The 17500-nt window shown below is 37.0% G+C and overlaps 2 protein-coding genes across 2 annotated transcripts in view; both read right to left on the reverse strand.

The window, feature by feature from the left end:
* Window positions 1-7579, reverse strand: part of e2f2 (E2F transcription factor 2) — a 21562-nt gene extending 13983 nt beyond the window's left edge. Inside the window, exon 1 of the mRNA XM_060880377.1 lies at window positions 6816-7579. Within this exon, the coding sequence (XP_060736360.1) occupies window positions 6816-7082 (267 nt within the window). The 5' untranslated portion in view covers window positions 7083-7579. The remainder of the gene's footprint in view (window positions 1-6815) is intronic.
* A 9140-nt stretch (window positions 7580-16719) lies between these two features.
* id3 (inhibitor of DNA binding 3) overlaps window positions 16720-17500 on the reverse strand; it is a 1974-nt gene continuing 1193 nt past the window's right edge. The window contains exon 3 of the mRNA XM_060879760.1: window positions 16720-17424. The gene's annotated coding sequence lies outside the window, so the exon portion shown is untranslated. The remainder of the gene's footprint in view (window positions 17425-17500) is intronic.

Raw genomic sequence — 17500 nt, forward strand, 5'->3', positions numbered from 1 at the left:
TTCAGAATGCCAAAGGGGTTAACGATACGTTTTGGAAAAACTGCAAATATCGCAGCTGTTCTGCAACTTCATATGTGTTTAAATCCCCACCTTTTACACACACTTCTATAAATAAGGTCCACACCCATACAGGACATGGCACAGCAACCGGCTCTTCCCCCTTCTTCCTCTACTGATGTGTAATGCAATGAAAATAAAAAGTCTTGCCCGGAGTAAAAAAAAAAAAAAAAAACATTTCCATGAAATGACTATTTAAATTTACTTTTAAAAGTCGATGCAAGTCAGTTTAGCAAAATTGAGGAATGTCAGCATGTACATTCCATTGAACTCTTAACTACATTAAAAAAAAAATCTAAAATAAATCAAAATATATTGAAAAACAAAGAAAAGATGAACAGGCTATAATTCTGGATTTAATATTTTCATCATGACTAAAATGTATATGGTTTTCTGCATCTATCCATTTATCCATTTCTTCACATAGAACATTTCTTCATTTTTTCTGAGTACGCCTACATACACACATAATCAGCCACACCCGAGAGTGAAAGCACACACTCACACACACACACACACACACACACACACACACACACACACACACTCATTCATATTGCAAAAGGTCATCCTGAATTGCTGATCATGCCATCAAAGGTTTCAGGGCAAAAGGAAAAGAATTCAGTGTGTGTGTGTGTGTGTGTGTGTGTGTGTGTGTGTGTGTGTGTGTGTGTGTGTGTGTGTGTGTGTGTGTGTGTGTGTGTGTGTGTGTCTGTCTATGTGAATGCATTAGAGAGACAGACAGGGACAAAAGCTGAAGAAGAGAAAAAGGTGAAGTTCAGTGTTTTAGTGTCTTTGATATGCAGCTCTTTGAGGTTTGCAGGCTGAAGGTGCTAAAGCGCAGTAATAGACGAGTGATCGAGGAGTAATAAACATCCTACTTTGGGGAAGACAAAGGACAAAGCTTCTTCTCACACCTCACATGAGACATGTAGAGTTGGTGCTAACATTATTGTGTAATCTTCATTTACTAGAAAGATGATGTGTTCTCTCTCTCTTACACACACACACACACACACATACAAACACACACACATACAAACACACACACACATACAAACACGCATACAAACACACACATACACACACACACACACACACACACATACAAACACACACACATACAAACACACACACACACATACATACACACACATACAAACACGCATACAAACGCACACACAAAGTATGTATGAGGGACACACAGAACCCTGTAGGCAGTCCAGTTATCAACACATGCAGTGTTTCTTTTGCAGAGAAGTAATGATAGAGAAGCAGCACACTGAAACAAGCCTACAAACACCAAAAGAGCTGAAAGTCAAAGCTTACAGATGCTATAAAGCACTAAGTACATTTGTGGATACAAATTTCTTGATATGCTTGGGGTGTTGAGGACGACTGTATTTGTGATAATCTTATTTTCTGTATGTTGCTTCTGGATGCTTGAATTTCCTCCAGTATCTATCTATAGAATTTTGGAAGTCACTCTTTTTTTTTTTATCTCAGTTTATACAACTGAGCAATTAAAGTTTAAGGGCCAAACTCAGGGTCCCAATAGTGCCAGCATGATCAACCTAGGATTCAAGCTCAAAGCCTTCTGCTCAGTAATCCAACACCTTTACCACTGAGCTGTCACATCCCCAAATCCATGACTGCATGATATGCTGTTACATGTGATTCAAAAACATCAGACACATACTGTATCAGGGTTTAAATGCATGATTTGGAGAAACATTTCCTTTAAATGCAATCCATTTGTAAAGAAAGAAAAAAGAAAAGCGGATACGATTGTTTAGGGATTTGCATGTTTTTCTCACACCTCTGCAGTTTTGGGTTTCATACCTCTGGGTACTCCAGTTTCCTCCCCAGATACAAAGGCATGAGCAATAGTCTGATTAGCATCTCTAAACTGTCCATGGTGTGTGTGTGTGTGTGTGTGTGTGTGTGTGTGTGTGTGTGTGTGTGTGTGTGTGTGTGTGTGTGTGTGTGTGTGTGTGTGTGTGTGTGATTGTGCCCTGTGATGGGTCGCCACTCTGTCACTGTGACCCCTGGAATAGTCCCAAATTTCCTCAAGACCCTGTGTAGAATAAGTAGTATGGAAGAATAGATTTACTTATTATATTACACTTACTTTATATTAATTATACGTATATATCGGATTTCTTAATCAAAATAAAGCTAACACGTCTTACTTTTACTTTTACATCTTGTAGAAATCTGTGTCTGAAAAGTTAATCGGTTTTATGCCGACAGTGGAGACTCCTTCTACAGAAAAGCTTCACAAAATCAATAACCACAAATGTTTGTCTTTGCTTTTCAATCCCTTTATTATCAAATTGTTTTAGATTATGTGCAACGTCTACAATCTATAGTAAAGGTCAATAAAAATATATATTTATTAGTCCATAAATAAAAAAAGGAGGTTCTGACAGAACAACTGTGCGAACTGCTGTTACAGAAAACTCCATCCAGCTACAACTATGACAAAGAACAGCAGCATTAATTACTAAAGATTCCTCGAAGACTCAACTAACAGCCGTTGAAAGTCCGACCCAACAGGTGCTCCTGGCCTATGACATACGGGACATACGCCTACGAGTGTGAGCATGTTTCAGCTCATGAAGAGCTTCCACACATGAGCATCCAGTGCCCCACTTAACAATGTCACTCAGTCAGATTGAAACTATGACAGAAAAAGAGCTCAGTTTCATCTGCACTTAAGGAAGAAAAAAATACATTGAAAATAATCGGTTCAACAAGATGCAAAGCAGAAAACAGAAATCTCTGAATGCCGTACAATTGTTACTAATTAAGCATGACACCAATTTGTTCTTTCTACTTATAGATACTTTAGTCTTGTATAACATCTATAAAACGAGTCGTTTCTCTTATACAGCTGTTGCCTCTTATATATTAGCAGCCATTGTCGGTCGTTCCCTCACCAGCCTTTCCCGACGTCAATAAAACAGAAAAAATGCAGCTTGTCATGTTCCTGAAAATCTGCGAAGTCCTCACAAGCATTCCACTCTGTCCTATAGTTAACTCCGCCCACCTGCACGGCACATTAACGTTATGGTCTTCATGGTTAGCAGATCTCAATTATCTCAACCAAGTTAAAGACCAGTGGGACATAATGGGGTTGTGGTAGCTCAGTGGTTAAGGTGTCGGGCTACTGGTTGGAAGGTTGTGAGTTTGAACCACAGGGCCACCAAGCTGCCACTCCTGGGCCCCTGAGCAAGGCCCTTAACTCTCACTTGCTCAGCTGTATAAATTAAGGGTGTCCGTTGAATGCCATAAATGTAAATTTTTGAGTGACGAGTAACTCTTCGCCACTGCCATCAAAACACCAACAGAGGGAATATTTTTTTGATAGTTTGGTGTTTGTATTTTCATTTATCTTCTTCAATTAAGTAAATTTTGTGCATTTGTAAATAATTGCCCTCACATAACATTAATTTATTGTTCTTCTGTTCACTTGTACCTTATAATTTGTAATTGTTATTTTATTTTATTTCTTGATTTATATTCTTTCATTCTTGATGCTTTGGCAATACTGTATGCTAACAATCATGGCAATAAAGCTGTTCTGGTGGCTCAGAGAGACCCGAAAGTAGCATATAGCTTGTGACAAAGCGACTGTGGGACCCAAGGTCCAAGGGGCATGAGAGGCTATTTTTCCTCTGCAGAGATAAAACTTGCAGGACAAAGATGGCAGTGTACTGAGTGTCTTGTGTGGTGCAACATATTTACCTTCTTGGTACATCTTCACTAAGCAGCTTTATCCTTATGAAAGCCACAGTAGTGTAAAAACTTTATTATTAAGCAATCATTTAAGTTACACCATATTAACCTGGTTTATATAAAGTGATTACAGAATGTTGTATGCAAACCAGGAATAACTGGGGGGGATCAGTCAAAATTCCCGACCAGATTAAAAAACAATCCCACACACACCTGTAGCATGGAAATGGATTTAAAAGCTTTCTGTGGGCATTTTATTGTCAAAATGTAGTATACATGTGGAAATATTAAGCTGTCTGTCTGATTTCAATGATGTCACTGGCTTGCTCACAGCCAATCACAGCCTCTCAATCTCTCTTGTTGCTTCTACAAGCTCAGCTGCCGCTAGTCAATGTCAATCTCCCACCAATTTGGCACACACAGCAAAAACTACAAGTGATAGTCCAGGATGTGTACACACAAATATAATGTTCAAGCTACAGTGATCTGCCCAACATTTCCAAACAGACACGAACAGGTCGAACCTGGCGGACAGGTGATCGGTGTGAAGAGACTCACAGTGTGAGAGAACAACTTCATGATTGAACTGAAACATTAAATAAGCAACCTTTACGACTGTCTTTCTTCACTAATCCAAAACGTGCAAATTATTAACAGCATTTCTAACATCGGTAACATCAAACAGGGCAAAATAGTGTATAAGATCATTACAGCTGATGACATAAACACATGGTGTTCATCCCCCACTCAAGCTTACCACTACAGTTAGACCCAGGGCATATATTCACCTAAACAGACTTCTCACCCCTTCCCCCTGTTTCTTTCTCTCAGCTCCCGTAGGATCTTAAATAAACCTCTTAAGCCTCAACTCGTCAGAGCTATTATATTCTAATACACTCACACAATCTGCAGGATTCGTTTCGCTCACTACAGGCTGCGCTTTGCAGATCTGCATAACAGCTACCTCTATTTTCAAAGCAAGTCCTGAAATAAACATTATCTCACCTATTGAAATCGACCTGGTGAAGATATAGAATGCAGAAACATTTCTTTTCTTCGCTTTTTTTCTTTATTGTTCTTTTTGCATGAAGAGAAATGCAAATTAAGTGTGTGGCAAAATGTGCATGCGAGATGTAAATATATTATCTTGAATTTCCTTCGGGATCAATAAAGTATCTATCTATCTATAAATATCTATCCATCTATATTTAGAATAGATATAGAATAGAATAGAATAATATATTTAGCTAGAATAGAATAATAGCTCAGAGTCAGCCATGATACAGAGCAAAGAGGGTTTAGGGCCTTTCTCAAGCACCCAACAGAAGCAGCTTATCAGTGCTGGGGCTTGAACCCTGATCCTCTGATCAACAACCTAGAGCCTTAACCACTTGAACGGTTACACTAACCTGTAACACTGTACATTTATTGCGGGAACGTTATTTAAACACGTGTGATGATTTTTGCCATTGTTGACACGTTTGGATTAAACCTGTTCTATTCATGTATTCTCTGGATAAGGGCTTCTGCCAAATGCTGTAAATGTAAATGTAAATATTCATGAGCAGTAAAACAGGCAAATAAATACAAAAACTTTAATCATAGTAATAAGTTGTGGTTTTTATATTTTTTTAAGCACCTTTGCTTCATGGATCTCATAGTGAGAATCACCTTTTTAAAAAGAAATGCAAAATTGGCTGTTTTTATTTTCTATGCAAGAAAAATCATTATTTATATTCATTCATCCACAGAAACGGCTTCCTTGTATTTAAAATGTGTGTTTATAATATGTCTATACTTACTCTGACAACATGCACAAAACACAAATACTACGTTATCTGTATTAAAAAACTGTGTTAAAACCTTAAATAACATGAAACCATAAATCTAAGAATAATTTGTTTTTTAAATTTCTAATCTTTAATTTTTTTGTAATTCTGTAATAAACTTTTAATAACTCTGATATAGACAATATGGAAGGGAAAATAATTAATGAATAAAATAAGTATTAATGATAAATATGAAATGCCATTAAGTATCACATACATTACATATTAAAGTTCCTGATACCGGGTATATCTATATTAGTCAGATAATTCACACATTAACTAGATTATGCCCATTTTCACTCAGATTATGTCCATATTAATCAGAAAGCAGGCAGATTAATCAGATATTAACCATATTAGATTAGATACTATCCATATTAATCAGATAATGTTCATATTAATCTCATAATATCCCTATTGACCAATGAAGATAATAGCCATATTAGATCAGATAATGCCCAGAGTAGATCACATACTGTCCATTTTAATCAGATAATATCCTAATTGACCAATAAAGTTAGTAGCCCCATCAGATCAGATAATTCCCACAGTAGATCAGACACTGTCCATATCAATCAGATAATATCCTAATTGACCAATAAAGTTAGTAGCCCCATCAGATCAGATAATGCCCAGAGTAGATCAGATACTGTCCATATTAATCAGATAATGTCTTAATTGACCAATGATGTTAGTTGCCCCATCAGATCAGATAATGCCCAGAGTAGATTAGATACTGTCCATATTAATCAGATACTGTCCATATTAATCAGATAATATCCTAATTGACCAATGAAGTTAATAGCCCCATCAGATCAGATAATGCCCAGAGTAGATCAGATACTGTCCATATTAATCAGATACTGTCCTAATTGACCAATGAAGTTAATAGCCCCATCAGATCAGATAATGCCCAGAGTAGATCAGATACTGTCCATATTAATCAGATAATGTCCTAATTGACCAATAAAGTTAATAGCCCCATCAGATCAGATAATGCCCATAGTAATTAGACAATGTCCATATTAATAGAATAATATCCCTGTAGACAGTGTCCATGTTGGCAGCACAGTGGGACTGGACCACAGTCAGCGTGCTGTTTAATGCTTCTACTCACTACAGTAATGTGCTGATCCGCACGTAGCCCCACTGTCGGGTTGCTGAAGGTTAATAAATCGGGGGTCTTACCGGGAGTCGGGTAGCGGGCTGGCGGCCATTCTGAGCTCGTGCTCCGTGCGGAGTGGCGTACAGACAGTCTGCGGTTCTCCGCTCGGTCGCCGGTGTGTTTCCGAGCTGTGTGAAGTACCCGAGCGGCACCGAGCTCATGGGCGGACTCGCGAGTCCCGAGCTCAGCAAATCTGCCCTGACTCCGGAGAGGAGCTTCTTCTGCGGGCAGGACAGAGCAACCGGAGCCCGAGCTGAGGCCGGAGACACACGTCTAGGGGTCCGGATCATCGTGCACACCGAGCACCGACTAAAGCTACAGCAAAAAAGCAGCAATCGGAAATTAAAGTGTGTGGTTGCTTTGCTTTGTTTTGCGTTTCCGAGTTGCTTCTGTACGAGTCAATGATTCAGCAGTTATGATGATAATTCTCTTTTGGTTCAAAGTGTTTGTTTTTTTATATTAAAGAGCAGATCAAATTCAGAACTCTAGGAATGTATAAATCTACAATCAGTATTTTTTTTAGTAAATTATTTGCCTATTTATAGTAAAAGGCTTTGAGTGCGGTGTCCTTTGTTCCAGTAGCAGCAGGATTTCAGCTTATTATCTGAGGTTCAAAATGATCCTTTCATTCAAACTGTTCAGTCCGTTTGATGCACAAATTCGGTTGATTTTCACTAAAACACAAATAAATCTTTAAATATCTTCTTTTTTGTTTGTTTTTTGTTTTGTTTTCCCCGGATGTGAATTCAGTAGAGCTGCGCTCCGGACTCCAGCAGCGGCGACACTGCTCCCTCTTTGACACCAAGCCGGAACGACAGAGCGCAGTTTTAGCGCCAAATTACGTCCCGCGAAATTCGGATCTCCCGCGGTTTGAGGGGCGCTCTGATTGGTTGACGGCACGCTGCGGCCCGCGCAACTCCGCATAAATTAGCATAAAGCAGTTGGAGGACGGCGCGACCCCCGGCCTTAAAGGGCCAGCGCGTCATTTTCCCTTTTATCTCAACAACAAAGAGTTAAGAGTTTATGCTGTAAAATATTTTAAAAACAATAAAATAGAGAACTTGTATTCGTGATGAAAAAATTTCCTAAGACCGTAGATTAAGGCTAGGAATTCTTTACCAGATATTTTAATGTTTGTCATAAATATAACATAGTTTTCAGGTTTTTCTTTTAAATGCATATTAAGCAGCAGGGACACAGGAAGACATTTTGGCCCAAGATGAGGTGATGAAAAATTAAAAAGCAACACCAGGATGAAGATTGCATATGGAAATCTTATGAAATATCATATTTTATAGATTTCCTTGTCTTGTGCATCTTCAAATAATAATAAAATACAAAAATAAAAGCAATGATTTTGTTTAGACCAAATGCTGCATGCAGTGTAACCCTGAAATGGAAATTATGGAATTGGAATTACGTCATTATTAAGCTCATTATTGCAAAATTATTGAAAAACATGGACTGTTTAATAGAGAGTGTGTTTTGTTAGCAACAAGCTAGTTAGCTAATGTTACTGTCAGAACAGTGATAAGGATTTAACCAGCCATGTCTATATTGGTTGATTTAAAGTAAAACTACTACAAACTCATTTTAAATCAGTGAAGTGAGATTTTACATGCAGTAGATGGCATCACCAGCCATGTTGACGTGACGTCATATACTGAACTCAGGGCTGAGGAGTTTTTCTAGTCAAATGTCATAAAGCCTGTCACAACATATGTCACATACCATGACATCATCAAAAAAGAGAGAAATTACTTGATTTTTTGTATGTAAAGTTTGCAAAGTTTTGTACAGTGTAATTGTTTTTTTGTCTACCTCTATCCACTTTATTTCTATATCTTTTATCCTTTGTATTGTATTGCTATGTTCGGCCACTCGAGCAAACCAATTTCCTATCTATCTATCTATCTATCTATCTATCTATCTATCTATCTATCTATCTATCTATCTATCTATCTATCTATCTATAACTCAGGTGTTAATAAGCAAAAAAATATATATTTTGATGACATATGACATATGTTTCTATTGCATGAGCCAAAAATATATAGTCATCTGAATTATTTGTCTTAAAATTTATTGCCTTTTATTAAGACAGGTTTTGCCAGATATATATAGATATGGACTGCTTCATTGCTGCTTTTATAATTTTTTTCTTTTCTTTTCTTTTTTTTCTTTCTTTTTTCAGCTTACTATAGTTATAGCATGTGGCACAAATAAGAACCATGCTTGTGACAAAAAGGGTTGCGGAACTAGTGGTAATTAATTCTAAGTGTTCGGTCAGAGACGGTCTGTCTGGTTAACCCACCTGTGATTACACCATAGTGTCTCTCATCCTTTACATAGACTGTTCAGACATTTCAGTATCGCATTGTTGTTATATATTAACATCAACAGACAAAAGTTATCTTGGTTTCAGGTTATTTCTATGTTCTATATCAATATCACAACACTACATACATTTAGATCAGTTTGTTTCTTCAATTTGTGAGATGAATGATTACTTTTAATAAAAAAAAAAAAAGGAAAACATTCGGAATGTTTATAATGTTGATGTGACTGTCTTATCAGGAATCTTAGGAATTTTCTAGATCTCTTATTTTCTTGAAGGCACCCAGAGGGAAACCACACACACACACACACACACACACACACACACACACACACACACACACACACACACACACACACACACACACAATTGTCGTAAGGACATTCCAATGACTTTATTAATAAGTAATGATAAATTACACCTAAATCTAACCTTAACCTTAATTTCAGTAACCCAAGGGAAACATTTAGGAACTAATTGTGAGAAAAAATGTTCCCACAAGGTCACATATACCTATCGTTGTGAAGAAATTAATCCACTTTGATATTTAAAAACACTATACACTGGACTATTTGAAAGCCATAGTCAAGGAAAATCATATCATGTCTAAAATCTCTTTGACAATCTTAATTATGTGAACTCTACTATCAATAACCTTCAGACATACCTATCCAAATGCTCCAAGATCTTTTCTTTATTTGACATGCGGAGTATAGGAGCATTTTCAGAGCTAATTAACCCCTAATAGTCTTACATTATTACTCAGTTATTCAGATACTTAGTTTTTAACACTGCACCTTGCTCCCTCAGAGCTACTATCACTGTTCGACTGGTCCCACCATCTCTCAAGGTAAGAGGTAGGTATACAAGACTTTTTTTTGTTCTGGCACCGAGGTGGTGGAATGAACGTTCCAAGGATGTCCGAACAGCCTACTGGTTATCTTCAAATGACGGGTGAAGAAATAATGGTCTTCCTGAAACACTAATCTAGCACTTTTTCCCCTTTTTGTTTTATATGCATGAAAAAAAAAAAAATCCTGAATAGAGTTTAGGCTCGGATAAGCGGTAGAAGGCTCATGGTATCCTAATTCTGTAATTTAGTGATCCAGTGTTAATGTATTCATTGATAGACACTTAAAAGCACTTTTGTACGCACTCAATCTAAAGCATCTGATATGCCAACTATGAATTATTTAGTAACTAAGGAAAACTAATAGAAAAATGTTTGTTTTTACAAGACTGAGTAGTCTCTGCACTCCTGACAGATGGTAAATTCTATTTCAATTGTATTGTAATATAAAATATATGCTATTTAAATCTGGTTGAACTCACCGTCCTGCCTGAACATTTTTATAGCTGTTCAGAACCCGGTAACGCACTGCTACAGTTAGTGGCCTCTGGGTTTATCCACTTGTTTTGACTTGACACACACACACACACATACACACACAAAACATCATAAATAGTAAAATGGACTTGATCGAACAGACTGATAAAAACACAAATGCTTTAAATAAGGCATTCACAGAATAAATCTACAGACAGGTGACATATCTGAGAAAAAAGCAGCACCTACTGGTTTAGCTACACTTGTGCCCTGGGTAGGATTTCAGCTGTCGTTCTGTAGAACCATTTTTCCTGCATATTTATGTGTTTCTGCTGTTTTGGGATGGGATGTGGTAGCCTAGTGGTTAAGGTATTGTTGTGGGTTGTATAGGTTGTGATTTGTAACCCCAGGTCCACCAAACAGCCACCACTGGGCCCCTGAGCAAGGCCCTTATCCCTCGATTGAGCAGTTGTATAAAATCAGATTAAAAAGTCTCTGGATAAGGGTGTCTACCAAATGCTGGAAATGTAACATGTAGGTGTTTTAGAGCAGGGAAAACATACAGTATGTATTTGGACTAGCCATGCTAGTCATCCTTCTTAGACTGATTGGTTGTAGGCTGACTGGCATCCCTGAATTGTATGCAATTTTGTGAATGGGTGTGTGAGTGTGTGATTGTGCCCTGTGAAGGACTGGCACTCTATCCAGGGTGTCCTCCACCTTGTGCCACTTCCCCTGAGATAGGCTCCAGGTTCCCCACATTGCTATGATTCACTGCAGTTACATAAGCATATGTTAAAAATAATATTCATGTCAGATACAGTATAAAAAATCTATATGCAAGTATAATGTCTTTATACCAGAGCAGTTAATATTAAGTATAAGACATTTCATTCTTGAGTAATGATACTTGGCCAAATGTTCCATATTTGCTCCACTAGCAGAAAATGATCCACATGCACATCAGCTAGCTGGCTAGATAGCTGACATTGATTTGTTGACATTGACATTCCAGGTAAAGGTGCTCCTGGTAAAAATCAGATGAAGATCCTTCATGTTTTAAACCTTTTAAATGATTCACTTGAATAATTTTCTTTTCTATGTCCGCTGATTATTTCGCTAACTCTACTGAAGTAACAGATTTGAACTGGGAAGAGGAAGTGGAATTCAATGTGGCAACCATAGACGAGTGGAATGATATAAACAGGTAAAAACCTAATTTATGTTGAGGAAATATAGGCACTCTTGGAACATCCATCACCCAACCAAAGCAAAGTACTGAAAAATATCTATAATCTAATATTTACTAATTCATTAAGAGATTATTTACTGGCTGTCAAATGTAATCAGACATCTGACCTTCCACCTAAATCTTCTTTACCTTGCCAAACTCTCATTATCATCCTTATTTGGTAAACCTTTGGTTGTTTATAATTTGCCACGATCAACAGGTGCAGGGTTCATGGGCATAGAGGGTTTGGTGAACTGGGATGTTTGGGTGTTGTCGCCTTACCCCTCTAAATGTGAGGGTTATTTTAAACCACACAGCTACAGCTACACAAGACTTCCTTAACGTAAGGCTCAATCAGACTATACACAACTGCACAGCTTATGTCCTTTCTGCAGGGAAGAGAAGAAGATTCACACAGAACGTTGTCTTATCTCACTAAAACACAAATAATGCAACAAGACTCCTGTTGACACTGACAACGCCTGCAGATCCAACCCTGCCATTTGCCTTAATGTGCATAAAACACTTCCTGCTTCTTCTCAGCCACAAGCTGGCACTGTTTTTACCTGTTCTGTTAAGTGAACATGTTTGTTTCCTATCAAGGCATACTGTATACAGGGTATTAAAAAAAAGTAAGACCTTTGTCTTGGTAACTTGATTCAAATACAAATTAAACTGAAAATTCCTTTAAAAAACAGTAAAATTACTATTACTTATCCCCTTACGTGAAAAACACAACTAATTTCATGTTCTGCAGCTTCAGCAGCAGTTTCTTGCTGATGAAGGACTTCCTATTTCTGTAGAAACTTTGTGTTCTATTCGGCAAATTTATTTTTACAGTCCATCAATTTACTATAGAAGTACACTGCATTTATCCCCTTTATTAATATTGTAATACTGATAACTGTCTGGAATTATCTAACCTAATGAATCATGAACATGAGCTATGGGAACAAGGTAGAAATACACAGTCTAGAACCTACAGTAGAACCTATTGCTGACAGCAAACGACAGCAACAAAAGCCTGGCAAAGAGTCACAGAAAAACTAGAACATAAATAGTGGTGTTAACAAGTGATAATAAAACACAACTCAGAGTGATTAGGGAACATATCACCAGATCATGTGACATGCAGGGTGCAGTCTGATGGGTATTGTAGCACTGCACTATTTGGCACTACCTTGAAAATGACACAATTCAGTATACACAAGCTGCAAGAGCTCATCTTTAGAAATACTTAATTAATGGAATATTTCCATGTTTTCCCACTTTAGAAAAGTAGAAAATGTTTCATCAGTAGGTGCATAACTGACCAGTTCATTTGTTACAAAATAGATCAATTTGTAGTGGTTCCCATTTTCTCTCTAACACCCACTAGCTCTGCCCTTTCATGAAGGGTGAAGGCCAACATGCTTCCTCTGAGACATGTAAACCTTATTTTTTCAAACTCATGCTGCATCAGAGAGCAGCATAACATACCGAGAGAAAAGCGTTATCAACCCTCTTCTGCACTCAAGATCTCACAGATGCCTAAAGTGGTGAAGTGCCACAGGGGTAGAGAGAGAGAATATTGTCCCTCCCACTTAGCAGAGAACAATGCTAATTGTGGTCCCTAGACTCACTGCCATGAGTGGCTGCGGCATCATTTTCATTCAGGATACTGCATTATAGGTTTTTGAGGTATGCTATACCTTGCAATCACCTTTCTGGATGATAATTACAGTATTTCATGCTAATCTTACTTCCGCCACCAGTCCCTTTTAAACCCAAAGCACCCAAAACATTGTGATGCTGCCACCCACATGCTTCACAGTGGGAATGGTCCAAACCTAGACACTTCAGTCTACCTTTTTTATACTGGTCTTGGAATAGGGGCTTCTTGTTTGCACAACATACTTTCAGGCCATGATGATGTCAGACGCTGTTAATGGTAAATGTACACTCCAGCCTCCAACTCCTTCACCAGTTTTTGGTTGGTGTCTTGGTGTTCAGTTAAACCTCTCAGAACAAAATTCATTCATCCCAGAGACTTAATTTGTGCCTCCTTCCTAAACGATTCAGTGTCTGTGTGTTTCGAGATTTCTGTGGTATCACTGGCAAACGTACTCCTAATACACAGTACTTCTGATTATGACAAATGGCCAATCATAAGCCTTAATCAGAAGTGATTCAATTAGAGAGTCATTAGTTATTAACATTCTGAGATTTTCTTCTGAAATATCTGACACAGCAGATATACACAAAAGAGCGAAATCAGTGAGCATTTGACACTGTAGATAGCACACTTATTAGCATGATGTGCTCAGTGAGACGAAGATTGAGGTGAAATTTTGGATCGTACATCCATTTTCGAATATAGCTTTTGATTTAAATCCTCGACTGTTTTAAGACAGCACCCCCTTCTGGTGATGATTTATTCATTTGCCACACTCAAAACACCTTTTTTGGGGATGATTCTAGCCAGAAAGTAAATAAATATTTGTTGAAGGCTAGAATATGCAGGATATAAGTAAAATATATTAACACATTAATTGAGTTACTTAATTTTAACGTTTATTAATTAATTAAAAAATGACGTAGCACAGCAATTTTAGAGACCATTATGCAGTAAAATGATTGTGTGTATGCTTTCTTTTCATTAAATAAACAAAGACACATTTTTTTTTTTTAAATTTACATTTAATATTGTGGAATGTGACGTCACACAACATGTAACAATGAAAACTTTAAAAAATGGTATAGTTTGCAAAAATGTGGAGGAAAACATTTTTATAGAAATTATAGAAAGTCAAAACTTGATTTTTTTTTTTTTAAAAAGCAGCATCCACCAGCAAATCATTAAATCTATTTCATCAACTCTATTTACTGTGGCCACTTGTGCAAACTAGAGCCCACTCGAAATTCAGGAAGAAGATGAAGTTAGCTGGCATCATTAGCAGGTTCAGTCATAGTCATAATCAAAGTGGTAGGGCCTGTTCTCATATGTCTGTGGCTCATATGTTCTGCTATGTTAAATCTATTCATATAAACTGTACACAAAATGTGCAAAATTAGTTCTAAGCAGAAAAAGTTTACATCCCAAAATATTTTACATGCTTGCAAATGGCTCCCTCTACTAAAAACAATATTTACAGACTTTTGATAATCTTCGATCTGATGAAAGTATGCTGATGACTGAATGTACTGTTCCTGATCATTTAACCTTGAAACTGCTATAGTCAGCAATGACCGTATCTGTATCTGTTTAATGCTTCTGAACTGAATGTAGTTTTACACACTGCAATATTTCACACACTTTTACACACACACACACACACACACACACACACACACACACACACACACACACACACACACACACACACACACACACACATTTTCAATAGGGTTAATCGTAATCTAAATATGCTGTGTGGTAAAAGTGCCTTGCTAGAGTCATAAAGGTTTTGGCTTCATGATCCACAGTGTTTTAATTAAATTTTAATTTAAATACAATTTAATAAAATACTCAACTTATGTTTCCTCTTCCTATAGTTATATTTAAACAAAACTTTTTTCTCTTGGTTACTTTTGTCTAGTAGTCTGCATTATTCTTACTAGCTAATCTGTAATCTGACTAATTTATTATTATTATTATTATTATTATTATTATTATTATTATTATTATTATATGTTCATACAGCAAATCACATGCCTTTGATGTTTTATATGAATACATTTTGTTGGCTTCTAAACCACTATTTCCTACAATATAAACAAACTAGTAGCCTTTAAAACACTGTGGCCCTGACCAGGCAGCTACTAAGGATGCTGCAAATCCATCAAACAGTGCTGTACATTCATGTTAATGAACATGATTCTTGTTTGTCCCACAAATATAAATCTGACAGCATGAGAGTAAAAATGAATTGATTGTGTGATTTTTTTAATTTTTATTTAATGCATCCCAAAAGAATCCTGGTCCTGTGTTTTTTTGTGGCAAATACTAGTGTGGTACTAGTCTCAGTATCATAGAATGAACATATTATTATCTGTTCATTCTGAATATTGTATTTAATTTTACTACATACTCAATATGGATTCTATTGGCCTTCTGCTCTGGCCATTATTCAGTCATTTTTAATTTGCTCTTACTCATTTACTATTATGTAGATAACTGTTACTTGTTTATTATTGTGGTCTGAGTTAGAACTTTAATGTAAAACTCTCAGTTAATTGACCTTTGTTATTTCCTTATTTAGTAAATCTCAGTCATCACCAGAAAATGCTGTGCATTAGAAAAGCTGCAGTATAATCTGATTGGGAACAGGAACACAACTGCACAGGCTGCTAAATAATTCACTGACCACTAGATGGTGCTAAATTATAACGGGTCATTTTTTCACTCCACTAGTCACTGAAGCCTTTCTTGTTGTATCTAAGTAAAGTCTCTGGCTATTTTTAAATATCTGTCTGTAATTAGAACCAAATGCATGTTGTAAATATCCTCATAAATTGTAAAAAGCAACAAAAAAAAACCCCCAACATTTAGTTTAAATGTGTACTAACTGTGGATTGCTCTAGATATGGTCATGTAATGGTGACTTTTAAAAAATATTGTGTAATCAAGAAAGACATCTTAAACCTGAGTCTATGGTTCTGTTAAGCAATTAGGGCTCTGGACTAGGATATGAGCTTGAATTCTGGTACTGCAAATCTGCCACACTGTTTAATCCCCACTCCTCAGCTCTATTTAGATAAAAACATCTGCCAAATTAATAATTATAATGATAGATGATTAAACTTAAGACTTCTGTATCAACACTCCTACTTGAAAAAGTGTTTAAAAAAATCCCATTGAGGGATTTTTCCCTCAAGAGCTATTTAAAAGCAAGCTAAATGAGTCCCCACAGCCGTGTCAGTCACCGCTGAACATGCATTATTCTCATTCACTGGTAACGAACAAACTACCCAATGACCAGCTGTGTGTCTCAATAGGAGCCTGAGTTTCAGCATTGTATTGGATGGCAATATCAGACATGCATGCTAGGCTTCATTTTCTTCAAGTGATTTATTTCATTATGCAAAAAAAGTGAATGTATACAAAACACAACTGATAAGAGTTTATAAAACTCAGCAGATACATTTAAAGTCTGCAGAAATGTAAAATCCCCACAAACATTTACAATTCACTCTATATTTATAGAGTTCACATTATAATCTGTCTATAATCCATACATACCCCACCAAAAAAAAAAAGAATATATACATATACTCGAACGATACCAATAATTTGATAAATTGATGTCCATTTGTAACCAAGAGAGAGAGAGAGAGAGAGAGAGAGAGAGAGAGAGAGAGAGAGAGAGAGAGAGAGAGAGAGAGGGAATGTAAAGTGTGTGTCGTCTTAATAGCTTGGAATGTAACCAGTCAGCAATACATAATGCCTGATTGTAGCATCACAAAAAGAAAAATGATTGTATTAAAAAAAAACACTTTATAAGAGAGCTTTCCATCCAAACTTCAGAAATCTTCAGCTTTGGTGTGTTCAAGTGTCCAGTGACCAAAGACTGCATGGTTCGAGTGGAGTGCAGGTTCTTTTCCCACACTCTGAATAGCTGCACTCCTTGTGTGTGTGTGTGTGTGTGTGTGTGTGTGTGTGTGTGTGTGTGTGTGTGTGTGTGTGTGTGTGTGTGTGTTCAGGCCCTTCACTCCCTTTCTCTCTTGTCCATGAGTGGAGAAGTTTCTGTCCTGCACCTGCAACATAGATGGGAAAGAGAAAAGTAAAGTCAGCGCTCTCCCTTTCTCTCCTCCCCCTCAATCAATCTCTCTC

Source organism: Tachysurus vachellii, chromosome 10, assembly GCF_030014155.1.
Source record: "Tachysurus vachellii isolate PV-2020 chromosome 10, HZAU_Pvac_v1, whole genome shotgun sequence".
Taxonomy (NCBI): domain Eukaryota; kingdom Metazoa; phylum Chordata; class Actinopteri; order Siluriformes; family Bagridae; genus Tachysurus; species Tachysurus vachellii.